Below are 26,642 nucleotides of genomic sequence, written 5' to 3'. Positions count from 1 at the left end.
TTATTACATTCTCGCGGTATACAGGGAAGGACAGAAGGAGGAATTGCAGAACAGCAGGTACAGAACAAAAGAAACATTATAGAAGGAAGCATTATAAAGTTAACAAAAAGAACTTCATGGAATCAATTTAGTTTCGCTCTATCATTCCCCCCTTGTCATGAGACTTACAGGCCCAATCATGGGTCGGTTGGCACCCCCATCTCTTTTTCTGTTGGTAGAGGCCTATACTGAGTGTGTAGTACCATCATCTGTATGACCCCTACTTTTTCCTAGAATAGTGATGCTCGGACCACTGAGTTGGCTGGTTCTGATTGGTGGGATGAGGGCCAGAGTCTGGTTACTCTGGGTTACTTCCCTCTGTATTTCTATTGGCTGATTTAAGGGTGGGTTGGGTAATTGATACATTTTATACAAGATGGAAGACAGTAGGAAATGGAGTCAGTCCTGCTCTGCCCTTGAAAGAAGGCCTACGTGCTGGGAAGGAGCCATGAGACCGTATCTCAAGGCCTGGCCTGGTGTCAGCACTGATAACTCTATCTGGGGCACAGTCCACGGCCTCTCTGGAAGCATGCTCCAACATTCTCACTCTCTGACAGGAGGCAGCTGATCCATGATTCTCTCTCATCATTGGTGTTTCTCTCTCTCTCCCTTCCTCTCTGAAATTAAAAAAATGTATTAAAAAAATATGCTAAGGTTATTGGACTGGCATGGTGGAAGGATGTTTCCAGAGCTAGCTCTGAGAGCCAGAATGAGTAAACCAAGTGTAGGGAAGGGAAAAGACACTAGGTGGATGCCCCGCCTTCCTTGGGCAACTCCATCAGGAGGAGGCTGATGCAGAGGGGCACCTCATTTTATGCAACACTTTTTTTTTTTTTGAAAATGTAAATCAATGGTAGGAAGTTATTGAGCGTCTATAGTGTGCCAGGCACTGAGCTTTAATCTTCCTCTCCACTCTGTGAAATGGGCATTGTTTCTGCTCCGCCTACAAGGCAACAGGCTCCAGAGCGAGGCTAAGTAGCTCCTGAGCCCGACGTCATCTGGTGGAACCCGAATGTCCGTTGGTTTGACCCCCAGGCCCACGCATTTGTGAGCCACACACATTTTCCGAAGTTAAATATTTCAGACACACCCTCGGTGATGATTACTTGAATAAGTCCTATAGTCACTTCCTCTATGAGGCCCTTATTTACAAACACATTTTGCAGGGGTCTGGGGTGGAGGGCAAGCATTTTCTTGACTGCGTGCATGACGGTACATTGCCTTGACCTGTTTGATACCGAAAATATCTCCAATACGACTTTTTAGATCACTCTGCCCATTAGGTGGGTAATCTCGCAATGCAATGTCACAGCCCAACGGGTCCACAGGGGAGATCCTGAAGTTTCCCAGCACGCAAGTGTACAGAAACTTGTGTCCACGCTGAAATGAGGGAAGGGCCCTAGAAGGGGTGCTGTGGGGAGGGACGGAGGCAGGCTCCTCCAGGGGAGGACTGAGCGGCTGCGGGGCCCAGCGGGCGCAGAGCGGCCGGTCGGATCCCGCCGGATCCGGGTCCCACCCCCCCCTCACCCCCCCCCCCCCCCCCGCCTCCCTCCGGGCGGGGCAGAGGCGCGGGCCGGCGCCCGGGCTCGCGCATGCGCCAGGGGCCGTGGTGACTCCGCCGACGCCACCGCCTCCTCCGCGCGCGCTCGCCGCACGGTTACCCCGACTCTCCGCCCCTCCGTCCCGCGCGCCCGAGGGACCATGGCCGATCCTCGCGTGAGACAGATCAAGATCAAGACCGGCGTGGTGAAGCGGTAAGGAGCGAAAGGGGCGGCCCGGGAGGCCGGGCGGCGCGCAGGCCTCAGGCGGGCGCGGGAGTCCGGGCCTCCCCTGCTCCGCGGGCGGCGGGCCCGGCCGGGCTGGGCCGGGGCGGGGCGGGGCGGGGCGCGCCCGGGCCGGAGCCCGCGGTCGGGGCACGCCCCTCCCGTTGCCCCGGCCCTCGGTTTTCCCTCCGAGAAAGGTGAGGGTCGGCGGCCGCCCGGCCCTCGGGCGTCGGCGGGCGGGGCGGGGCGGGGCGGGGCGGCGGGCGGGAGGCCGGGCCCGGCTTGGGTGGCACCGCCCCCGCGCGCCGCGCTCCACGCCCACCGGCCGCGGGAGGCGGACTGCGGGGCGGTGGGGTGGGGGTGGGAGGGGGCCCGGGGCCCGCCAGCCCGATCTGAAGTTTGGGGGGCCGCCGAGGGCCCGGCCCTGATAAAAAATGGGGCCTTGGGGCCGCCCGGAGATGGCGTGGCGGCGGCCTCGCAGGCTGGGAGGACAGGGGCCGGGAACTTGAGCTCCGCATTCGGAGTTCCTGCGCTCGGACACCCTCCTTTCCCCCCCGGAGGTTGTGGAGTGCTGGTTAAGTAAATGCCCGGTGCTTTTCCTCTCTTCCCTGGCAGCTGCTAGACTCCTCCGTGCTCATCAGGACTGGATTGTTCCGACCCACGGAGGTCAGACTGTTTGAGAGGCAGGTGGACAGGCTTAGGAAGAAGCAGGTGGTAGAAATGTCTCATCCCAGTCAGCTGGCGTTTTCCTCCTCTTGGCTCCCTTTTTAACGGTTGGTTCTTTCCCCCCCACCGGAAGTAAGACAAGGCAGAGGGGAGGGGGGGAAATCCACTTCTTAAGCTGTTGCCCTCGGGCTGAGATAGCGCAGCAGGACCCTGGACCCTCCTGGATGCGTCCCTTACGAAGGCACCGAGGAGATGGTGTGGTTCAACGCTCAGCCTCTTCGGGAGGGGAGACCGTGAGGTCAGATCTTGCTTCATTCTGCCACTTGTTTCGTGTTGTTGACCACAGATACTTGGCACCGCGCCTCAGGCGCCTCGGTGTCTTCGTTTGTAAAGTTGGGAGAAAGTACCCACCTACTGCGGTTGTTGCAAGAAGTGCCTGCTGTGCATACTCTGTAATGTAGTGTGGGGCAAGTAGCCAGGGGCTGGTGTAAACGTTAATATTGTTTGTATTCCCGCTTTACAGATGAGGAACTGAGGTGTAATGAAGTTAAAAGAGAAAAGCCAAAGTTGTCTAAGATCACAGTTCAGTTAGTAGCAGAGCAAAGGTTTCCGATCTACAGCTTTCTGCTTTAAATACACTTCAAAAGAGTATTTTTTAAAAATATTTTTTATTTTTTACAGAGAGGAAGGGAGAGGGATAGAGAGCTAGAAACATCAATGAGAGAGAAACATCGACCAGTTGCCTCCTGCACATCCCTACTGGGGATGTGCCTGCAACCAAGGTACATGCCCTTGACCGGAATCAAATGTGGGACCCTTCAGTCCGCAGGCTGACGCTCTATCCACTGAGCCAAACCAGTTTCAGCAAAAGAGTATTATTTTTTTTAAATGTGTGATAATAGGAAGGGAATTGAGATATATATATATATGTATATATATATATATATCAACATATATCTATATATGTGTATTTAAAGAATTTTTTTCAATTACAGTTGAGATATATAATTAAAAATATAAATAATTTGCACCATCACTCACCCCAGCATTCTGTTGTTCACTTTTGTTAGACTTACTTTGATTATGTCATTTTTAATAAATCTATTTAGTGGAAGCACCAGGGTATAATGGAAAGTGCTTTAGATAATATAAAGTCATGAGAAATGACTTCTAGTGGTAGGTTCCCATTAATTATCTATATGATTTTGTCATTTCTCGTTCTAATAATCTATACTACTTTATGAAATTACTCAGTTCAAGTATTATATGCTTACAGTACATATTCTGGAGAAAACAAACTCATTTAGATAATTACTATGAGAAGCTTAAGTTTTTAGGCTTTCAAACATTCCCAAGTACTATGGAAACTGCTTGGAGATAAAGTTTTATTTTAATCTTATTTTAATAATAGTGCATTATCAAGTTTTAATTTTGATTCTTCATACTTCATCACATTAAATAAAATCATTTTTGTGAAACCTGCATAATTTACTATATATTAAATTGCTTATAAATTAATGAAAATCTCTACATATATTTTTTCATGGCTTTTTAAAAATATATATATTTTATTGATTTTTTACAGAGAGGAAGGGAGAGAGATAGAGAGCTAGAAACGTCAATGAGAGAGAAACACCGACCAGCTGCCTCTTGCACACCCCCTACCGGAGATGTGCCCGCAACCAACGTACATGCCCCTGACCGGAATAGAACCTGGGACCTTTCAGTCCACAGACCAACGCTCTACCACTGAGCCAAACCAGTGTCGGCTTTTCATGGCTTTTTTATTGACATTTTGAAGTGGAGTTCCCCATATGTAGTAAAATTAGATATGTGTGTGTGTTTTTAATCCTAAAGTTTCTATTTATTTATTACACATATTATGCTTTGGTAGATAACCATCTAATTCTGTAAATATTGTTTCCTACTTTCCTTCTCTCGTTATATTTCTCTGAAATTTAAGTATAACTCTTTCTATCTTCTGACTTAGTACCTTATTTTTAAAATTTTCCATTGTACCTCAGCGAAGAAAAAAATAGATGAGGGAGACAGCAACATATCAATGATTGCTGGGGCTGAATGATCATGGGGCTTCGTTATATTATATATATGTTTAAATATTTTTTCATAATGAAAAGGTTTTTAAAGGTATGCATTCTTCTCCTCTCTCCAAATTTAGTTTAAAAGATTTCTTGATTAGTTTCATGATTCAGACCTATTCCTGGTTTTGTAAACACTGGTTTCTTAAAGCAAAGGTCTAAAACCAATTTCTGTTCTCATCTCCTTTTTTTCTAGTTAGATGTTCATTTCCCATAGCCTTGTTTCTCTTTAGAAGTCACAATTTTATTTGCAAGAAGAGATTTAAAGTCCTCACATCCTTAATGCCTTCAGTTTTCTTCCCAGGAATTGAGAGCCACTAGAAATATATTCTATGTATTGGTCCTAGAGTTCAGTTTGATTAGGCTATAATAGGGAGGGTGCATCCTTGTAATTTTAAATATTTAATCAATTCCTCTAGAGTCCTTTAGGTTATCCAGAAGCGTCATTTAGTGGGTGGCCTCAGGAAGAAATCTGGGCAGGCAGATGGAATATTACAGGAATGTGGAAACAAGACAATAAATAGATGGTGATGGACATCAGGGAACCGAAACAATGAGTGGGTGTTTAGCAAGTTGGCAAAGTAGTGAAGGCAATTAGTGGATGGCAGCCATTTTAGAAATGAAAAGAGAAATAGGTTTCAAGGCCATTATTAAAGGCCCTAGGAAAATAGAGAGAAGCCTCAGGGACGCTAATCTTAGAGAAACTTTGTTACCTTGCATGGTAACAAAGGCAGAATATCTGATTTTTGAAAATGGATGTTAAGAGAGATTAGATTCCTAGGAACAAGGAAAAAGTACAGTTACTAGGGATGGTTTATAAAATGAGAATTGGACAGCAACAAGGCTGACTTGGTTCTGAGCCTTTGACTCCTAGACTCCTTACATATCCCCTTCCCAGCAACAGTATTGGTTTTGTTTGTTTGTTTGTTTTTCAAGACTAATTCTGGCTATGAAGCTGGAGAAATGTGTGTACTTTGGGGTGGGTGGGTAATTGTACTAAAGCAGCAGCCTTTGTTCACATGTGACTTACTGTTCAGAGGGTATTAGTTGGTAAGTTTGGGTCTGATAGGCTCTTTATAAATATTTGGATCCACGTTCCAGAAAGATTGCTGTACGTAATATCTGTGACGGGATCATAGCTAATCTGGCAGCCCTAGCAGTAAGTTATCAAATATTCCAATTTTCTTCTCCAGTGTAGAACTGTCAAATTCTCCCCCATCTTTTTTAATGTCTAGGTGGCATCAGTACCATGGTTTACCTGGGCCTGAAGGGTTTCTGAGGTATGGAAGCTTCAGTGCTAAGTCTGGGAAAGTTTCAAGCAAACTAGAATGATTAGTATTTATACCTCTTCTATAACTAGCTAACATAGCACTGTTTTCTGTGTTATTTGAGACTATTTGCTGATAATGCAACTGTGAATTGAACGTTGTACTTTACTTAAACTAAAATTTTAATGCATTCTGTAAATATGAATCCATGCCAGAAAATATATGGTCTCAGCTAAATAATATGTCCACAATAAGTTTCCAACTAAAATTTATGTTTGAAAGTGTTTGTTTGTTTTTAACCAGAGTTATGATAAATTCAAGAAATTCTTTAGCAAAGGAATGTTTTTATTCATTTAACATAAAGGGATATTTAATAACTTTAAAGGCAATTTCTTTTCAATAAAACCTGCTAAACTAGCCACTGGTGAGTGAATTAACTGACTTAAAATACTTTCTTAAATATATCTCTTTGTAACCATTTTAGATTGGTATTGGCTTAAAATCCAGTGTGAACAAAGAATGTTAAAGCATTGGAAATAGCACTGACTTTGGCCCATAGTTTCTCTCTGATTAAATGAAAGTGACACCAGTAGATTAGAATGAGACTAGGACAATTCACACTGCAATTGTGTTAGTTTAACTTTAACAATCTTTTAACACTCTTGTTTAAATGTAGCTGACATACCATAATTACAAATCTACAAGCCTTGATTATAGAATTTTACATCATGAATCTGTGGGGAAGTTGTATTGATTTTTTTTTTTTTTAATAAAGCAAATCGCCTTTCCCAAACTGTAGCATCTCCCCAAGTTTGTTTATACCTTTACCTCTGATATTTAGCTCTGTGTATGTATACACACACACACACACGCACACACACACACACACACATATACATATATATATACACACACACAATATACAGAAGGCAAATAAAAACAACATAAAAGTTAAGTAAAATCTCCATGTTATTTGTTAAATTTTTATGTTCATACTAGAGGCATGTTTTGGGGTGATATTCTACTACCCTTAACTGGCCCAATTGACTCATGTGTTCTAAAATTTGAAAGATATGAAAAAACCCTGATATAACAGACTAATTCAGCAAGGGAGTGTCCATTAAAGCCAAAGGTTCATCTATATATATAAAAGCCTAAGTGACTGAATGACCGGTCGACTGGTGGCTATGATGCGCACTGACCACCAGGGGGAAGACACTCAGTGCAGGAGCTGCCCCCTAGTGGTCAGTGTGCTTCCATAGTGCCAGTGCCACTCAGCAGACTGAAAGGCACCAGATGCCGGGCTCATAGATGGCAAATGCAACTGCAGCAGTGCGAGCCTCTTCTGCCTCCATGGCAGCATGCTACCCAATGGCAGCAGTACTGGCACAGCGGGGCTGGAATGAGCAGGAGTGGTGCAGCGCCTGGCCCCACTACTATCTCCCTCGGGGGATGTTGGCCAGGCCTGCGGGGATCAGGCTGAAACCGGCAGTCTAACTCAGGGGTCTTCAAACTACGGCCCGCGGGCCACATGCGGCCCGCAGAGGAGTCTGATCTGGCCCGCCAGGTTTTTTGGGCAGTGAGCGCAGCCGAGGTGTTACAGTAGGAATTAGTAGTTCATATAGTCTGGCCCTCCAGCTCTCTGAGGGACCGTGATCTGGCCCCCACTTTAAAAAGTTTGAGGACCCCTGGCTCTAACTGGATTGCTATTGGGAGCAAGCCAGGCTGAGGGCCCCCACCAGTGCACAAATTTGTATGTTAAAAATTTGACAAATTAGTTTACCTGGTTTTACTTATGTAGACACATTTGTGTAATTAAAATTAAGTATGTAAAAGTTTCCTATGTTCATTACAGTAGTTTTAAATTTATACTGAATAGATCTACTATCAATAAATGGATGCATTCACCAATCATCAAAAGTAAACAAAATGCACATGGCTGGGGCTTGGCTTAGTGCAAGTAGGAACATCAGCTGGTGATTGTTAAAACTGCTACAGAAAGTCACCACAGGACAACAGAACCAGTTATCATGTGTGATGAGGTGTGATAACATGCTAATCATTTATCAAACATTGTTTATGAGCGGTAACTCTTGGATTTAAATTGTAGATATGTAATATTTATTTGTTGGTGTAATTACTGCAGTGTTTTTTCCAACACATGGCCTATTTGCTAAAATTTGTTAGAAATAACAAACTGTTAATCCTATATAATAAAATTGCAATATGCAAATTGACTGAATAGTGGAATGACCAATTGGCAGGGGGCCAGCTGGGGAGCAGGCGGTGCAAGGCCAGCCAAGAAATGTGCCAGGGGGCAGAGGGAGGGGACAACAATGGGGGGAGGGGGAGTTAGGTGGCAGCAACCAGCAGTAGCGTGATGGGTCAACCCCTGATCAGCCCACCTGGTCGCCTCTCAGAGAGGGAGGCCAGACTGCGGCTTAGGCTAAGCCATCAGTAGGACATCCCCTGAGGGCCCCCAGACTGTGAGAGGGCTCAGGCTGGGCTGAGGGACTCCCCCTCCCCCAGTGCACTAATTTTCATGCACTGGGCCTCTAGTTTAATTATAAGAAATATATGTAATTTTTAAATTTTAAAATTAATAGGGTGTTAATTTTCACATATGACACAGGGAACAGAAATTTTGTTCATTAAGTCCAAAATCCCTTAAATCGAGGTCCACAGAATTAGGGTTTACTGTGTTGGCAGATTGCCCTTTATCTACTTATAATTCCACACAATATTTTAAAATGTAGTTTAGCACCCTTTTGGTCTGGAAAAAAATTAAACTTATAAGTGGAAAAGCCCAAGGATGTTTAGTTTTTGTAGAAAAGTACTTTCCACATTGTTGAAAATGATAAGAACTGATGAGGCATACAGGTATGCTAAACAATTGAAATTAATTTCACTTCTCAAAACAGTCCTCAAAGGAGAAAATCTTGTCCTTTTGAAAAACTAAATTGTTGAGCTGACAAAGTACCCCTTATAGATTCTCTCCTGGCCCTTCTCTCTTTCCCTGGTCCCCTACTTCCTATCCCATTACCCCAACCAGACAAGAGAGGTAGTTAATTTGCTCAGGATTACCCAGCCAATTACTGGTAGAGTCAGAATTGGGAAACTTTCTAAAATTACAACATGACACTGTCATATAACAGGTGTAAATTCTTCAGAATTTATTTTCATTTTATTAATTTATCTTCATTGTTGAAAGTATTACAGATCTCTCCTGTGTTTGTTTCCAATTGACCCCCACCTGTCCATCCAAGGCCTTCACCACTCTATTGTCTGTGTCCATGGGTTATGCTTATCTATCTGTATAAAAGCATAATATTGTAATTAGACAAGACATCCTCTAGATGTCCTTCCTTCTGGACAAAGCCACAGCAGGCAGGGGCCGCAGCAGAGGCGGTAGAAGCCCCCAGCAGCAGCAGGCAGGGGCCAGGGCCAAGGCCCTTGCATAAGTTTTGTGCATTAGGCCTCTAGTATGCATATAGGTTCCCCAGTTAATCACTCCCAACCACTCCCCCACCCCACCTTCCCTCTGAAATGTGTCATTCTGTTCTGTGCTTCCATGTTTCTGGATCTATTTTGTTCCTCAGTTTATTTTGTTCATTAGATTCCACATATGAGTGAGATTATGTGATACTTATCTTCTCTGATTGGCTTATTTCACATATCATAATACTCTCCTAGTCCATCCATGCTGTTGCAAATGGTAAGAGTTCTTTTGTTTTTATAGCTGCATAGTATTCCATTGTGTAAATGTACCAGAGCTTTTTTATCTATTCATCTGCTGATGGGCACTTGGGCTGTTTCCAAATCTTTAGCTATTGTAAATTGCTTTGATACACACACACACACACACACACACACACACACACACACGATGCATATATTCTTTCTGATTGGTGTGTCTGGTTTATTAGGATATATTCCTAGAAGAGGGATCACTGGGTCAAATGGATGTTCCATTTTTAAGTTTTTGAGGAAACTCCATATATAAAATTTTTAAAGTTAGATTTTATTCAGAGTTTGGTCTGTTGACATAAGAAATGTCCAAACCTGTAGAGAATTTTTGTAAGAGTTTATTTAAGTCAGACTGACAACATGCTGGGAAACAAGATCTTAAATGTTCTGGAGAATGACAGTTTTGCAGTTTCTATTATACCTTTGGAATTAAGGAGAGAATGTAAGAAAGATTACAGGAAGGTGGGAGAAAAGTAAGGGATGGAGCTTGCTTAAGGGGGAGATAAACCTTTTACAGGCCTGAGACATGACTACTCAACATGCCCTGCCCAGTTAGGAATTTATGAAATTAGTTTCAGTTGGATTTTTTTAGAGCCCCCTTTTCACCCACAGGTTGATAAAAGGAGGTTCAGTGATCTTTGACTATAAGTTATTTTTTCAGTTTTATCATTGGAATTTCAGTTTTAAACAATATGTGATACCTAAAGTATAACCATTGCTTGTGTTAGAACTAAGTTTAACAGCTTTACTTTGTGAACATTTATTTTGTAGTCAGTTCAGTGTTAATGATTTTAGGAGAGCATGTGAATTGCTTTGGTTCTTAAGATCATCATCTTGATTTCTGCCCTTTGGAGACATTTAAAAAGTATGTGCTTTCCATATTGTTGAAAATTATAAGATAAAAACATACTGGGTATGCAGATATGCTAAAACAGTTTTTAAATGCAAATCTAAAATTCAAAAATATAAAGAAATACAAATTATACTGTTCAAACATTTTTTATTGCCAAAGAATCTATATGGGCAAATAGACTAAGAAGAAACAGAAAAAACTTTAAAAGGCCAATAACACCTTGCTAATAAGAACTAATAGGTACTTAAACTGATGAAAGTGATTCAGACAACAACATATTAACCCCCTACTGTGGCCTGTTTTAAGCTGTTAATAGACATTAGCCTTTTAAAGAAAGACTAACACTTTTAATATATCTTTCCTAAGCTTTTGATACATTTGTGAACTATTTGCTGTATTTGATTATTATAAGTTAGTGCATTTTCCATAATATTTTTGAGAAGTATTAACTGCTCTGCAAGTTTAGATTCCTTGTAGTCTTTAAAAGTTCTTAATGTAATAAATAATTTTACATTAAGATTTTTACTGTAACTAAATATTTTTGGTAGAAGTTATATGGGAAGAATAAATGCTGATGTATTTTTCACTGACCAAAAAATGTGATAATTGCCAAAACCGGTTTGGCTCAGTGGTAGAGCGTCGGTCTGCGGACTGAAAGGTCCCAGGTTCGATTCCGGTCAAGGGCATGTACATTGGTTGCGGGCACATCCCCGGTAGGGGGTGTGCAAGAGGCAGCTGGTTGATGTTTCTCTCTCATTGACGTTTCTAGCTCTCTATCCCTCTCTCCTCCTCTCTGTAAAAAATCAATAAAATATATTAAATATATATATATATATATATATATATATATATATATATATATATTTTAAATGTGATAATGGCTGTTCTTAGGCTTGACTTTTTTTTTTTTTTTTAACATATTAAGACCAGAATTTTTAAAAAAGTTTTCTACTAGTATTATGTATCTATAAAATTATAAGTATTATAAATGATTGGGTATTTCCTACAAATAAGCCTAATTCTTAAAAAGTTTGTCCTATAAGTATATATGTATGAGAAGGGAGGATTTTCAGAATATAATTTTCTTTAAAACATTGCAAGTAAATTTAAATGATGTTAGAATAGTAACTTAAGTTTTGTTTAGGTACTTGGCTTTTAAAACACTTTTTTTGGAGAAGAGATTAGAAAATGGTTTTGGATGTTTTATGTTTCAAATTCCATATATAAAGCTAGTAGATATCTGACTTGGTTTTTATAACCATTTATCTTGAAGAAGCTAATTGTATGATGTAAGTAAATGTTGAAAAATATATTGACTGGATTAAGTAATGTTGTATGTGATTTTGATAAATTAGACTTTTTTTAAAAATTGGAGGCTTTGATAGTTCTGTGAGGTAAAAACATAAGCATAGTACCTAATTTGTGATCCAGATGCTACAATTTTAGTGACCACAGAGGTGAATGATGCATACCCAAAGAGCACTTCTATTATTCCTCATGCCTATTCAAAACCAAGGAAAAATGAAACAATGTTTATGAGAGATTGCCTTATACAGTTTATGGTTATGAAATTAATGTCTGAAGAGTAGGTTTAAGTCTAGGTGTTGAACTTATTACTGAAGGTAATAGTATTGGGGCATAGCTTTTTTGTTAGATTAGTCTTTTGATTTGATTTGTTGTTCCACTTATTTATACATTTATTGGTTCCCTCTTGTGTGTACCCTGACTCGGATGGAACCCATAACCTTGACATATAGGGGTGAAGCCCTAACCAACTGAACCCCCTGGCCAGGACCAAGATCATACTTGTATTATTATACAAAATGATATTCCCTTATCCTGGAATAGATGCTTGTTAAAAAGGTAAAATAAGATAGATATTTCCCCCCATATTATTTTAGTATCAAATTTTTCACGTTAATGTCCACGTGGCTGGAATTTTGTTTTCATAAGTTAGAAATAATTGAAACAATGAAACAAATCTTCAGTGGCAGTTTGAGATGTTTCTGAAGGCTGACATTCCCTGTTGAGAACCAAATGGATATAATCCGTTCAGTCTTCACATGTATGTTTTACAGCCATTGAAACGGGGATGACTAATAAATTTGAAGACATCAACAACTAGTTCTTTCCATAGCAGCAAGTACACAGAAGCTCATCTTTCTTGCAGTTTTTAAGTGGTCACCATAAACCTTGAATATCCTTGTCTTTCTTCCCATGGGAAAAATATTTTCTAATAAGCCAGAGTTCAGAGAAAATGTGGGATAACTGGCTACTAATACACTGCCAACCTGGACTGTGATAAAATTTCCCAGGCCTGAGGATTTCTTCATTGAATTATTTCAACAGCTATTTAGTGAACATTTGCTAGGCGTAAGGCACTATGTTAAATATTGACCACTGTTCACCAGAACTTTGTTACTCAGTTTTCACCCTAAAATGGCACACCAATGGGGGTCAATTCTTAGTTGAAAGAACATTCATAAGTGCTTTGTAACATAACATGTAATAAATCTTAGCTTAATATTCCTTAATAACAGATGTTCAGGTTGTGAAAATTAAGACTAGTTAATCTTCCTTGAAATTGGTGATATTTATCTTAAATACAGTGTTACTACTAGTAAACTTAAATAAACTAGGTTTGTGACTTCAAGTAAATTCATTTTAGTAACAAAGCATTTTGAATTAAAAATAAATATTACAGCATTGTTCTGAATTACAAATAAATATGATTTAAAGTACTGCTTTGAAACCAAAGACTGATGAGAAAAATCTGAAAAGGGAATGGAAATTTTATGATTGAATTGCTGAATAATGTTTTCTGCTTCTAAATTTTTGGTGTTTAGAGTTCTTTTACTTATTTTGGCAACATAACAAGGCATGGGAACACCAATGTTAGTTAATATTTTTTGAGCTTTCACTATGTGCTATACATTATTAGCTAAGCATTTCATGTGTCTGTGTTTTAACCATTACAATTCTTATGTGAAGCAGTTGTAGTGAACCCCATTTAATTGATGAAGAAATTGAGTTTAAATAATTTGCCCAAAGGTAAACAGTCAGCAAGTAGTAGAACAAGGATGAGCGAGCACCTGTTGAATGACAGGGGTACACTTGATCAAACCCTTTTTAACTTTAACAAATTTATAAAGGAGATGAGATGGACTCTGTGAAATCATTGGATATAGGAAAATGAATAGCATACTCTGTTTTCAAGGAGCTCCTGATGTCAGAGAAAGACAAAGTTACAGAATTAAGGACAGGATGCTACATGAACCCAGATTAGGTTATGGCAAACTGCCTCTAGAGCGCATGGTTTTTCAACCTTGGCACTTTGACATTTTAGGCTGGATACTTCTTTGTTGGGGGCCAGGAAGGCTGTCCTTTACCTTGTAGGGTGTTTAACAGCATCCATGCCCTTTTCCCCAGACACACTTGTGACAACCTAAATTGTCACAGCTCCCAGGGTGGCGGGCAGGCTAGGAAATAAAATTGCCCCTGCTGAGAGCCACTACTCTGGAGTTAAAGAGGCTCATCATCAGTGACATTTGAGCAGGCTCTTAAAGCTGATTACAGGTCACATTCTAGGTAGCACTATGATATATAAAAGCTTGGAGGTGTGACTCAGTATATTTCATTTGAGAGACAATGTTTGTGGTGGTTGGAATAATTAGGGTGTGTGGGGACTGAGGAGTTATTAAGAGATAAGGTTGATAAAATAAATTAGGACCCAGTTGTATGTCATCCTAAGAAATGTAGGCTTTTTTCCCATAGGGAGTAGAGAGCCGTCATAGGTTTAAAGGTGACTGACAATCTGAATGATCCACACAGAATTTACTTGCCTCTACTTCTTTGTATCATCAAAGGCAGAGACCATGTCATTCTTGTTCACCATTATATCCCTAGTGCCTACGATGATACTTGGGACAACCTTGTGAAATAGGAAGGATACTAAGGGAATTTGTAGATGTGAAAACTTAGAAGAGGTTTTGGTGGCCATGAGAATGGAACTTGAAGACCTTCATACCCAGGGAGTGTAATAGCCAAGGGCCCCAGCTACTGGACTGTGAAAACTATTACATTTTTTCTAAAGGCCTCACTTTTCATGAACTGCTTGACAGCAAGTGGCAGACTCGCCTTTTCCTGAGAGACATGAATAGCCTTGCCAGACCTAAAATTGCATGGCAGTCTAGGATGCTTCTTCCTAACCTTCCCGTACTCTCCTTCATTCCGAGTCAAACTTGCATCATTATCCAATGACTCTCCTAGCCTTTGCCAGCTACTTTACCATTTTCTCATCACAGGAAAAAGACTCAGAAGAGAAAGTAAATACGCCGAGGAGTATTTACACTGATAAAATTCTTGCAGGTTTAATTGCTTCTTAGTGTTTGCTTTTCAGAGGCCCAGAACACAGAAATTAAGTGACTTTTAAAAGACCACACAGTTATTAAGTGGCAAACCATTCATTATATGCTATTTTTTAGTAAGGCAATAACTTTTGACTGGCATTTATTTCTTCTAGCCAATCTTTTGAGTCTAATGGTCTGAAAAAGTGCCTTAATTCTGTAGTTGATTACCAAGTCTTTAAGAATCTCATCCAGCCAGTGTGGCTCAGTGGTTGAGCATCGACTCATGAACCTGGAGGTCATGATTTGATTCCCAGTCAGGGCACATGGCCTGAGAGTAGTCTGATTAAGCTAACAAGAGTGACCTCTCAGAGCAGAAAGTATTCCCTGAAATGTATCAATAGCAGCCTGAGAGGTAGATGAAATTTAGCCAAGGGCCAATTCCAGGCTCTAGCCAATTTCCCTGCTCTGTTTTTGGGCTTGTAAATATATCAACTTTTGAATATCAAATCTTGTTTCAGGCCTTTTTTAACCATGCAATTTCTTCTGACTAGCACATTCCCCAACATATAGATCAGATTAAAATTATTAGTCCTTAATTTTTAGGTCTCTTCTTAATCATTACTTCTTGCCTGAAGTCTTCTCTGGCTAATAATAGAATCAGTGCTCTTCGTTATGTATCCCATGCACCATCAAACCTACATACTTAACTGCATCTGCACCCTTACTTTCCTCATTACTTCCTCTTAGAATCAAAGATATGAACCTTTTATTAATAGCCAACATTCTACCTGCGCTCTAAATGCCATCTTCTAGCCCTTTGTGTTTGTCTCTTTTTTGTGTCTTTAATCTATCAGTTTCTTAGCAAGTATTCAAGCATGATGAAGACATAACATCTTAAAGAATCAACACCAACCTTTATCTCATTTTCCTCTCTAGGAGCCATACTTGTCAAAAGAGTTGTCTATCCACAATCCAGCCTCTAAGTCTCTTAACACACTGTAGTCTGGTTCTTTTCTTACCAACAGTGGTGAAACAAAGGTCACCCATCCTATATGATAAAAGCCATTGTGATCATGACACCCTCGTGCTGTGATGCCCTCACACTGTACCGAGCGATCACCAGGAGGCTGTGTGTGCAGTGGGTGTGCACGGGTGGGTGGGGGCTTGACACTGTGTGCAGGTCCCGTGGGTCTAAGCAGCTCAGCTGGGGGTCCCACAGCTCTGCCCAGCGCAGAGGCGGGACCCCTGGCTCTGGCCTACCTCTTTGGGGCAACCCATCAAAGAGCCCCGGATGGGTGGGCAGGGCCTACCTCTTTGGGGTGATTGATCGCAGGGCTCCCACATTGTCAGAAGGCATAGGCCAGGCTGGGGGACACCTCCCCCCCACCACCGAGTGCACAAATTTCGTGCACTAGGCCTCTAGTATACTAATATGGATCAGGACAGATTAGCTCTGGACATTTTCATTTTAATGTCTCAAACATATCATATCTATAAGGTACTATAGTTATATGTTTTCCCTTTGCTGTGCTCCTTTTTATAAATTTTCTCTTGGGCTCCTCTCAGTGGCACTATTTTTTGCTTTTCCCAACTCCATCATTCACCATTATTAAAATAATTTTCAACTTTATATATATCTCCTATTTCCCATAGCAAACACCTGGACTAGCCACTACATTCTCCTGGATTACTACCATACTCTCTTGTCTATCTGACTCTCTAGTCCAGGGGTCCTCAAACTTTTTAAAGTGGGGGCCAGATCACGGTCCCTCAGAGAGCTGGAGGGCCAGACTATATGAACTACTAATTCCTACTGTAACACCTCGGCTGCGCTCACTGCCCAAAAAACCTGGCGGGCCGGATCAGACTCCTCTGCGGGCCGCATGTGGCCCGCGGGCCGTAGTTTGAAGACCCCTGCTCTAGTCTATGGCCCCTCTCTATTGCGTTCTCCATAGTGTAGTTATAGTGATATTTGAAAAAGACAAATATGATAATACATCTCATCTAATATGACTGTCAATTACATTAAGGAAAATCCCAAATTCTTTAGTATGCCCTTATAAGATAACAGTCTGGGCCCCTGCTCTCTTCTGTAGCTTTATCTTTCGCTATTATCATCCACACTCAAAGAACCCTCTTTACTTAATTCTCAAACCAACTTTCCATACTCTCTCTTGCTTTAGAATCTGTTATTGTTCTTTTTTTTTTGGTACCTAGAATGCTGCCTTCCTGCTTGCTACTCCTGCCACATACCCTTTCTTCTTTGCTTTGTTAATTCTTACTCATCCATCAAATCCTAATTTTGATATCACTTTCTTGGAAAAGTCTTTCCTAACCGTCTTTTCCCTCCTCCGATTTAATTTGGCTCTACTGTAAGACAAAATAAATATTCTACCCAAAAGATTACTGTACTTTACTGAAAGAGTTGTGGTTAAGTTTTAGATCCTCATTTGGATAACTGGGTTTCTGGTTGTAAATTTTTTTAGTATCTTTTTTTTTAAATGCCTCCAGGGAGCCTTTTACTTGTTACTATATTTCAAAAGAAGAAAAGTATGAGATGAGGACTTGATGAATAGTTAAGAAAGGTATTTTTAAGGGAAGAATTAAATTTCTGCTCCTTGGTCTTATTAACAATGCAGGAAACCTCAAATATATATATATATATATATATATATATATATATATATATATATATATATATATATATATATATATATATATGTTTCTGTAAAGGAACAGTGCTGGTGGGCCTCTTTTGACTTTGAAATAATGGTCTCAGTAGTACATTTCCCTTGGGAGATGGGCAAGGAGAAGTGATCCAACCAAAGATGACTCCTTCTCTATACTGTAGACCAGGTTATTTCAAACTTTTTTATCCAATCCAGAGTAATATTTTATTTTGCATCATGACACAGTAAGCTAATACATATACATTTATAAAACTGAAATATTCAATTAAATATTCATATTTTTACCATTGTGATGCACTCCTTGTGTTTTCAGTTCTATTCTATAAAAACAATGCTGATCACAACCCAGTCAATTGATTTCTGGTGTCATGGATTACAATGCTGATTAATGGATTACAAATAGCCTTTTGAAAATATTCCTATAGAGGAAGCCAGTGCCTAGAATCTATTTACATATTGGTCAGTTCAACAAGCAGAATCACAGCTAAGGGGGAACCCTTGGTATGGGAAAGACTTGAGAAACAGTTACTGAATACTTTATATATGTAGTTTTGGACCAGGAACTATACTTATTTTATATTCACTACCACATTGTAGTCAGTCTTCTTATTTTACATGGGGAAACTGAGGCTCAGACAGGCTAGTAACTCATTTAAGGTCATATAAAGGCATTTGCATCATGTCATTGTGTTTCCCAAGTAACATTGCAGTATACATGGGAAACTTAGAAGGGAATTAGTGACATTTAGGTGTCTTCAAAATTTTATAGTGGAAAATAACAATAAAAAGCCCCATTAAATGTGAGTTGAGACAGGCATAAACATTGAAAAACAGTTAAATAGTGATAGATTATATTGGCTTTCCCGAAAGCTTAAGTTCTTCATGCCTCTGCTCAGCCAAGGGGTAGAAGTAACAGTCCTAAGGCTGAGATATATGGGGTTTTCTTATTGGTAAGTAAATGAAATATTCAGAAGCTTTACTACTGCACCAGAGCAGATAATAAGGCAATTAGAACTGTTAAATTGATGAAACACCAGACTGGGATGAATTATATCATGATTGAAAAAAAAAAAAATCTTATAGCAACTTTTGAGACCTAAAGATGAAAGACATATTAGTAAGCTGAAAAGAAATTGATAGTTAAAGTTCTAGATTTATTGACCTGGAAATCCCAATTAAGCATTTTAGGGCTGTTTAGAATGTATTTATCAGCTTTGTAAATAAATAGAAAAAATTATCAGTCTATGCTGATAGCTTAACTTCTTCCATTAATAAAATAAATTTAAGATGTATTTCTTCCTTTCCACATGTTGTGCTGCAACATACTCTAGATATTATCTAGAGCAGTCCCCTTATTTTACAGATGCTGAACCTGAGACCTATAGAATTTAAGCAGCTTACTTACCCAAGATGACTTTTCAAAGTAGTCAAGAATTGGACTAGAACCCAGGTCACATGACACTCCAATGGCTTAACTTTTATTGACTTGAATATGAGTATTGATGAATAACTTCTTATATAAGCTGATTAATGGAATACTGGACTTTGTTTAAAATTCCAATTCCATTAGTAATCCCACTGCTAACACATAATGCATTATTTGCCATATATAGCTGGAAGACAGTCAGTGGAGATAAACTAGCCTTTCATAATTCTATAAGGAATTGACTCTGATGTTTCATTTTTAACAAAAGCTTTGGGTTATATTTTTCAGTGTAATAATCAGATCTGCAAATGAAGACAGACTTCAGCTAGACTCCTTAGCAGCATGAGCCTTTTCATATTTATGTCAAAAACTTCAAAAGTGCCTATATCTATTGGTTTAAGCAATCAGGAAAACTCTTCAATTATAAGCTCTGTCTTCCTTTAGAAAACTTTTGGGAATATTATTCTCATATATTTCCAAAAGTTCTTCCTAGGATCTAAGCAAGCACAACTAAATTCCATTGTTTCAGTTATTAAATGTTAGATCTCTAATATTCATCATCTGTATTAATCCTGTACTAGAGGACCTTGGCCTGGCCTGTGAGATCGGGCCGAAACAGGCTCCCTGACATCCTCCCACGGATCCCAGATTGTGAGAGGACACAGGCCAGGCTGAGGGACCCCACCAGTGCACATATCTGCACTGGGCCAGCTTTGACCGATCCCCACAGGCTTCCTGGAAGAGATGACATTTAAGGTAGATCTTGAGTAGTGGAGATAGGATGGTGGAGACAGGGGAGAGAAGTCATTTCCTCTTAGCAAAAGAAATAAAATAAAATCTCCAGAGCTTATTTCGGAAATGAATGGAACATATTTCAGCCATAACATGAATGTTATGCTAGGAGTGAAGGAAACATGGAGTTTATGAAGAGAAATACACTCCCAGGGTATTTGCTGTCCTTTAGAGAAATTTGGAATTCTGTAGGCATTATTTATTTTATTATTTTAATACAGTAAGATTTGTAGTGACATTTCAAGGCTGAATTGTGGAGGTAAAGAGAACAGTTGTTTCTGAGTATTCCCTAATTTTTTTTTCTAGCTAGATTTTTAACTTAGAACCAACTTGATTTCTGATGTACTATGTCTAATTAAATGTTATATGGTTGCATAGTCAATATTTATTTTAAATGAATGCATTTCTGTTTGCAGTGGTTCTCAAACTTTCTAATGCCACAAGCCTTTAATACAGTTCCTCGTGTAAGTAGGATTGGATAACATAAGTAGCAACGAAAGTAATTTTATGGTTGGGGGTCACCACAACATGAGGAACTGTATTAAAGGGTCATGGCAATAGAAAGGTTGAGAACCACTGGCTTTGGGGATTGCTTTTTAAATGGACATAATCCTGTTTTGTTTTGTTTATAATGCAAGCCTATGAATAGGGCATATAAACTGGCCTTCTCATGTTTCCCAAAAGCTAATGACACCATTCAGAATGAATACAAAATATGTAAAAAATAATAGAAGAGTGAACTAATAAGCAAATGGGTACAAATTAAGCTACATAAACTTGAATGTTCTTAGTATGTTTACTTTTGAATAGAATTATAAAAATACTCAATAGAGGCAAAGCTAAAACCTAATTTTTACCAAAATGATTAATACTTTCATGAAACTTAAAATAAATTCAAGTTAATTGTAAATATGGAATAAAGACCAGCAGTTTAATCATATCAAAGTAAGGATGGCATTATATTGCTTATTCAGGATACTTTTTCTGATTTTAGTTGTAATTCCAGTTTGGTTCTGGGAGCATGTCAATATAGTTTCTCCACTTATTCCACCACTGAAGGCATATATTGAATTGGCGGGGGGGGGGGGGGGGGGGTGGTGGTCTGCATCATGCCATGGGTGTTGTGTTAAATAGTTTTATTTAAATTTTATTAGTTACCTGGAAGAAAAAGTGCAAGAAAAAATGCAAAGGATGCAAAATTTGAATTGTAATTAGAACTGAAAAGAGCTAGAGTGGTGAGACATGCCTGGGTAGATAAGCACAGTGAAATTTCCTTTGAGGGGAAATAGATTAAGTGCATTAAAATGTTTTTTTCTAATTTGGCATTTGCCAATCTCAATAAAAATTGTGTACCCTCATTAAGAGTCTGTCTTTCATGTAGTGACTCTTTATTCAAGGTATCAATAAACCCAAATCTCTCAATAATATGCAAAACATAGGTAAATTATTTCATAGGACATAAGATAAATATTTGTTTATAGAGAAACATTTTTAAGATTGAGAGAAATTCTGAAACAGTCAACTTGTCATCACTCTGTGGAGAAGCTACAGTTCTAGAAAATGATTTTAGTAGTATCCCAAATCACTGACTGGCAAGATATTTTCATTTTTCTTTAAAAGTACTTTAAGGAGAAAAGATTGTAATAAGTTTCTTCAACTATCAGTAATAGCCACCCTTGAATATTAAGTTAATTAGACTCTACCTAGAAATTACTTCTCAAGTTTTATGGAAGTTTCTCTTCCTAAAAAAATAAATGTGTTAACTGTCTTTCACTTTACCATTAAATTAAAATATTTTATTTTATTTGTCGGAAGTGCTCTCTTATCCACATAAGACCTAGAAGCCATAAAGGTAAGACTGATAGACTTGACTATATAAACATTATAAATAAAATTTCTTTAGGAATAAAAGCAAGAAAGGAGATAAAAAGAGGAAAAATAAAAAAGGTAAAAAGGCAAATGACCTGTTGGTGAAAGTATTTACTAAGAGGGATAAAGGATACATTAATTAAAAAAAATGAATATTCCAGCATAAAAGTAGGTAAGAATACAGATAGGAAATTTACACACAAAGAAACAAGTAGGATTGGATAACATATAAAGTATTAATAATAGCACTATGTACTACATATAGTTGTAAGCACGTTAGAGATATTAACTTATTTAATTATTTCAGATAATCTTATTGTCAGACACTGTTTTCTTGCTTTACAGTTGAAGAAGCTGAAGCACCAAGAATTTAAGTAACTTTGAACCAGTGGAACTTGCTTTCAGATTCAGACAGTATGGCTTCAGACTCTACCCTTAATTACTATATCTCAGTAATCACAAAAATGCAAATAAGCACAGCAATTATATTATTGGTCACCTATAATATTGGCATAGATAAAAACACCAATGCCAGTGTTGGTGAGAGAAATGGGCTTTCTTCTCACTCTTGGTGGGAATGTCAATTGGTACAAAATACTTCATTGATAGGATATTGTTTAATATAGTACTAATGAATTACACACTATATAATTATTTTTTTAAAAAGACCTGACGTAGGGCTGTATGCATTGACATGGAAAGACATTCGCAACCTATTGAGAGAGACTAGAACAAGATCTTCATGAGCAAAGGAAGAGAGTACTTATCTTGATCATTGTTTGGCACATTGTAAGCATAGTGTAAATACTGGATGGAAGGAAGGAGGGAGGAAAAGAGGGAGGAAGGGTGGATAATATGGTGTAGTGGAAAGATTCTAAGTCTTGAAACTGGAAGGTTTCTATTTTTGTGCCCTCCTAGTAGTAACATCACTTGAATTCAAGTCCTTTAATACATTGCTGTTCCACAAATATAGAAAGCAGCAATTCAGCTTTTGTATAATTTCCTAGGGCTGCCATAACAAAATTACCGTAAATTGGGTGGCTTAAAACAACTAAAATTTATTCTCTCACATTTCTGGAGGCTAGGTCTCTGAAATCAAGTTGTCCACAAGGCCATGTTACTCCTTCTGAAGGCCCCAGGGAAGAATCCTTTCTTTCTTCTTCTAGCTTCTGATGGTTGCCAACAATCCTAGATGCTTTTGGCAGTATAACTTCTGTTTGCCTGCCTCTGTCATCACGAGGGCTTCTTCCTTGTGTGTCTTCTCTTTTAAGGACCCCAGTCATTGGATTTAGGGCCCACCCCAATCTAGTATTACCTCATTTTAATGAATTATATCTACAAAGACTGTTTCCAGAGATCACATTCTGAGATTGTAGGTGACATGAATTTTGGGTAACACTATTCAACTAGGTACAATAACTTAGCTAAAGGATGTAGTCTTTCTGAATAAGCTTTTGAGTTTTACTTTTTTTAGAAACACCAAAAATTATTTTTTTATGTTTTGATTTCAAAGAAAGGAAAGAATGGAAAAGAGATAGAAACATCAATGATGAGAGAGAAACATCAGCTGCCTCCTGCATGCCTCCTACTGGGAATCGAGCATGAAACCCAGGCATGTGCCCTGACTAGGAATCTAACCATGACCTTCTGGTTCATTGGTTGATGCTCTATCACTGAGCCACACTAACTGGGCCCCAAAATTATTTTAATTTAAGCATTTTGACTGGAAACATTTTTGAAACATTTTATATAGTACTGCTGTCAATACTTAAATTATTACTACATTAAAATATCTACAAAACTGGAAATAAGATTTAACTCAGAATAAAATAAAGTCAACTTTTAATAAATCATAATAAAGGTACAAAGATATTTGAAAGAGAATGAGTCCTAGTCTAATAAGACTAGATTGTTAATTGATTGACTATTACCTTTTCCACAAAGAGAATGTGTTAACTGTGATAACATAAGCACAGAATAAAGAAAATGTTGGTTTTGTCCATTTAAGTGTTGTCCAGGAGAGTGGGGGCTTCTGAGTATATTTTTATTATTTGTAAGATCACCTTGTCTGTCTCCTGTAAGTAAAATAGTTTCTGAACTTTGCTTTTTAGCTAAGGCACTTTTTTCCTCCAAAAGAAATCTTACATAGATTCCAAGCATAGTAAGACAACAAAAAAACAGCTACAGAGATGACGCCTTAGAATGTTAATGCTGGAAAGGCTGAAAACTTACAGTTATAAAATAATCTGTTTAAATAATTCTCCCTTTTCTGGTTCTATACCAATGAACTTTGTGCTAAGACTATGGTTTTTCACAGAAATCCACCTATCATAAGATAATGGACTTGCCTTTTAGAAAAAGATTTTTTTAGTTCGGGTAACAATTGTGCTTCTCATTGTATGTTAATAAATTGGCATTCTAGCATTATGCATCAGCCTCATTAAATTATCCTTCTCTGACATGATTGCACTAGTGGTTGGCTTACCAAATAAATTTTGAGCCTGAGAACCAAAACTTTGGCTGTGATTAATCGAAAGGGAAGGCTTTTTAGTGAGGCTCTTCAGTAGACTGAATACCTCCTGACCCATCCATTGGAACACAAACCAAACAGTCATCAGTTCCATGAGTACTTTTTTTTTTTCTCATTTCAATGTCTATCAAAATGTTTTTTGTTTTTAAACAGCATATCAATATCATTTAACTTTTTAAATACTCAGATTTATGACTATCCTTTATTATAAATAAAATAATCCCATAGGAATTATTAAGTTGTTGAGGTCTTTATATTCTACACTAGGGGGCCAGTTCACAAATTCGTGCACTTTGAAAGGAACTGGACCTCGAGGCTATGGTGGGCAAAGGGGCAGGTCTTAGCCCATCCTCTGCGCCCCGACCTGGCATCTTCCACCCTGGCCTCCTGCCCCCTGTCCACCAGCAGCTCCACTCCTACTGCTGCTGCTCCCAGGTGCTGACGGTGCCAGCCCCTCTCACATCCACTAACAGCGCGGAGCAATTGGGGCTGGCACCAGCAGCAGGTGCAAGCAGGGCCAGCTCTGTGAGTGGGGTCAGCGCCTTTAGCAGATGCAAGCAGTGGCTGCTGTCCTGATCACCCCTCAGGAGCAGGGGGAGGTGGAGATTCCCTCAGGGGCGATTGGGACCAGTGCCAGGTGCCAGCATTGGGTGTGAGCAGCAGCTGTGGTGCCAGCAGTGGGTGTGAGTGGGGCTGTTGCCAGCAGCTGGTGCGAGCAGCAGCTGCTAGCCCCAATTGCCTCTCAGGAGCAGGAGGAGGTGGAGAAACCCTAAGGAGTGATTGGGGCTGGCAGCCACCGCTTGCACCCTCTGATGGCACCAAGTGATTGGGACTGGCACCAGGCACCGGCAGCAGGTGTGAGCGGCAGCTGTCATCAGCAAGTGCAAGCGTCCAGCGTGGCTGTGGCACACAGAAACAAAAAATTTTCAGTAACCACCAGAGTCTCATCCCAGTGACAGCTACCAGCGTCCCGCCGTAGTCTGGCACCCCCATTCACCTGCTCCATCATCCAGCCACGGCCAATGCCTGCCATGTTCTGTGCTCTGCTGCCTGCTGCTGACACCTGCCATGTTCCACACCCATCTCCTGATGGTCAGCACACATCATAGTGACCGGTTGTTTGGTTGTTCCGCAGTGTGGTCTATTTGCATATTAGGGTTTTATATATATATATAGATGACGTGGTGGTTCTTTCCTGGTCAGATTTTCATCATTTTTAAAATCAGTATTTCTGTCTGTAGCACTAGTTTCCCCCTTCCTAATCTATTAGTTTAAAACAAGAGACAAAATTTATAGAATAAAAAATTTATAAGAAACAAAATTCATAGGATTATAATTAAAATACAGAATAGCTGCTCTGAATAAGGCCAAGAAGATCTCTCCTGTAAATCATATGTATAAACTTCAGTGTAAATTTTGACCTTTATTTTGGCTCTTCTGAGGCCCTATTTTGGGGCTCTTTTTCTTAATCTATTTCAATTAGTAGGGTGCAAGGTACCTATATTTCAGGTATTAGAGATGCTTGTAGTATTAAAATGCATTATCCTAGAAAAATATGCATAATTTCTTAACATTCTCTCTTTTATTAAGTATTTGACTAGAAGCATGGTTTCGGTGGGAAAATAAACTTTACTAAATATCTAACTTTTTTACTGAGGAAGATGGTTAGGATATGAATTTTTAAAAGTAAATTGTACTCAACAATTTTTCTTTAAAGTCTTGAAACTTTCAGAAGCTTTACCTGATTAATTATACCTAATTTAGCATTACTTTTACTCTGCTTGAATATATTACTATCTTTTCTATTTATGTTTTTAAATATTGGTTTCATTTTTGTAAGTTTTATATACTTATATTTTAAATTTCACATGGCCAAGTATCCTATCTTTTGTTTCTTTTACTGTTGCATTATAATGAAGTTACATACTAATATTTAAATGCTTACTATATGTAATTTATATTTGGGCTACATAGGGACTATTTTCTTTTTTAAAAGCCTGAATATCTTTTTCATGTTCTTGCTTTCTGTTTGTTTGTTTGTTTGTTTGTTTGTTTCTTAAGAAAAGAGAGCCAGATTTTTTTGATTTATAAAATTTTCTTATAAACGTAAAGTAAATAATAAATTATTTTATCCCCCAAAATGAATTTATACTAATAATGTCACATTTACCTGAGAAAACAGTATAATTGCTTTTCTCTGTATACTTTTTATAGTATTGCTGTGGTGCTCATTTCCCGTAATTCTTTAAAAGAAGACAATGCAGCTCAATTAAAACACAGTACATTGCTATATAGCTATAAATCCATGTGATTGTGATATCAGTTGCCACTCCACTGTGTTTTTTCAAGAATCAAGAACTCTGGCCTGAAATTTGGGCAGCCAGGATTTTCTAGCTTTGACATAAACTCTCTATAACTTTAAAAGGGTTCCTCCAGTGTCATTCATTTTGTGTAAAAGTTTGCTTAAAATTTTTTTTTTCAGTTATGAGACTTGTTTAACTTCAGAGAGGTATGCTATTAGAAATATGTAACAGACTTCAAAAGACAGCAA

The 26,642-nt window shown here is 39.0% G+C and overlaps 1 protein-coding gene across 1 annotated transcript in view; it reads left to right on the top strand.

Annotated features, from left to right (window-relative positions):
* Positions 1–1,623: 1,623 nt before the first annotated feature.
* Positions 1,624–26,642, top strand: part of TBCA (tubulin folding cofactor A) — a 51,469-nt gene continuing 26,450 nt past the window's right edge. The window contains exon 1 of the mRNA XM_084881297.1: positions 1,624–1,793. Within this exon, the coding sequence (XP_084737423.1) occupies positions 1,741–1,793 (53 nt within the window). The 5' untranslated portion in view covers positions 1,624–1,740. The remainder of the gene's footprint in view (positions 1,794–26,642) is intronic.

The sequence above is a fragment of the Pipistrellus hanaki genome (genome assembly GCF_964339955.1).
Source record: "Pipistrellus hanaki genome assembly, chromosome: 4".
Lineage (NCBI taxonomy): Eukaryota > Metazoa > Chordata > Mammalia > Chiroptera > Vespertilionidae > Pipistrellus > Pipistrellus hanaki.
The sequence above is the reverse complement of the archived record's forward strand: the minus strand, read 5'-3'. Positions and strand labels throughout refer to the sequence as shown.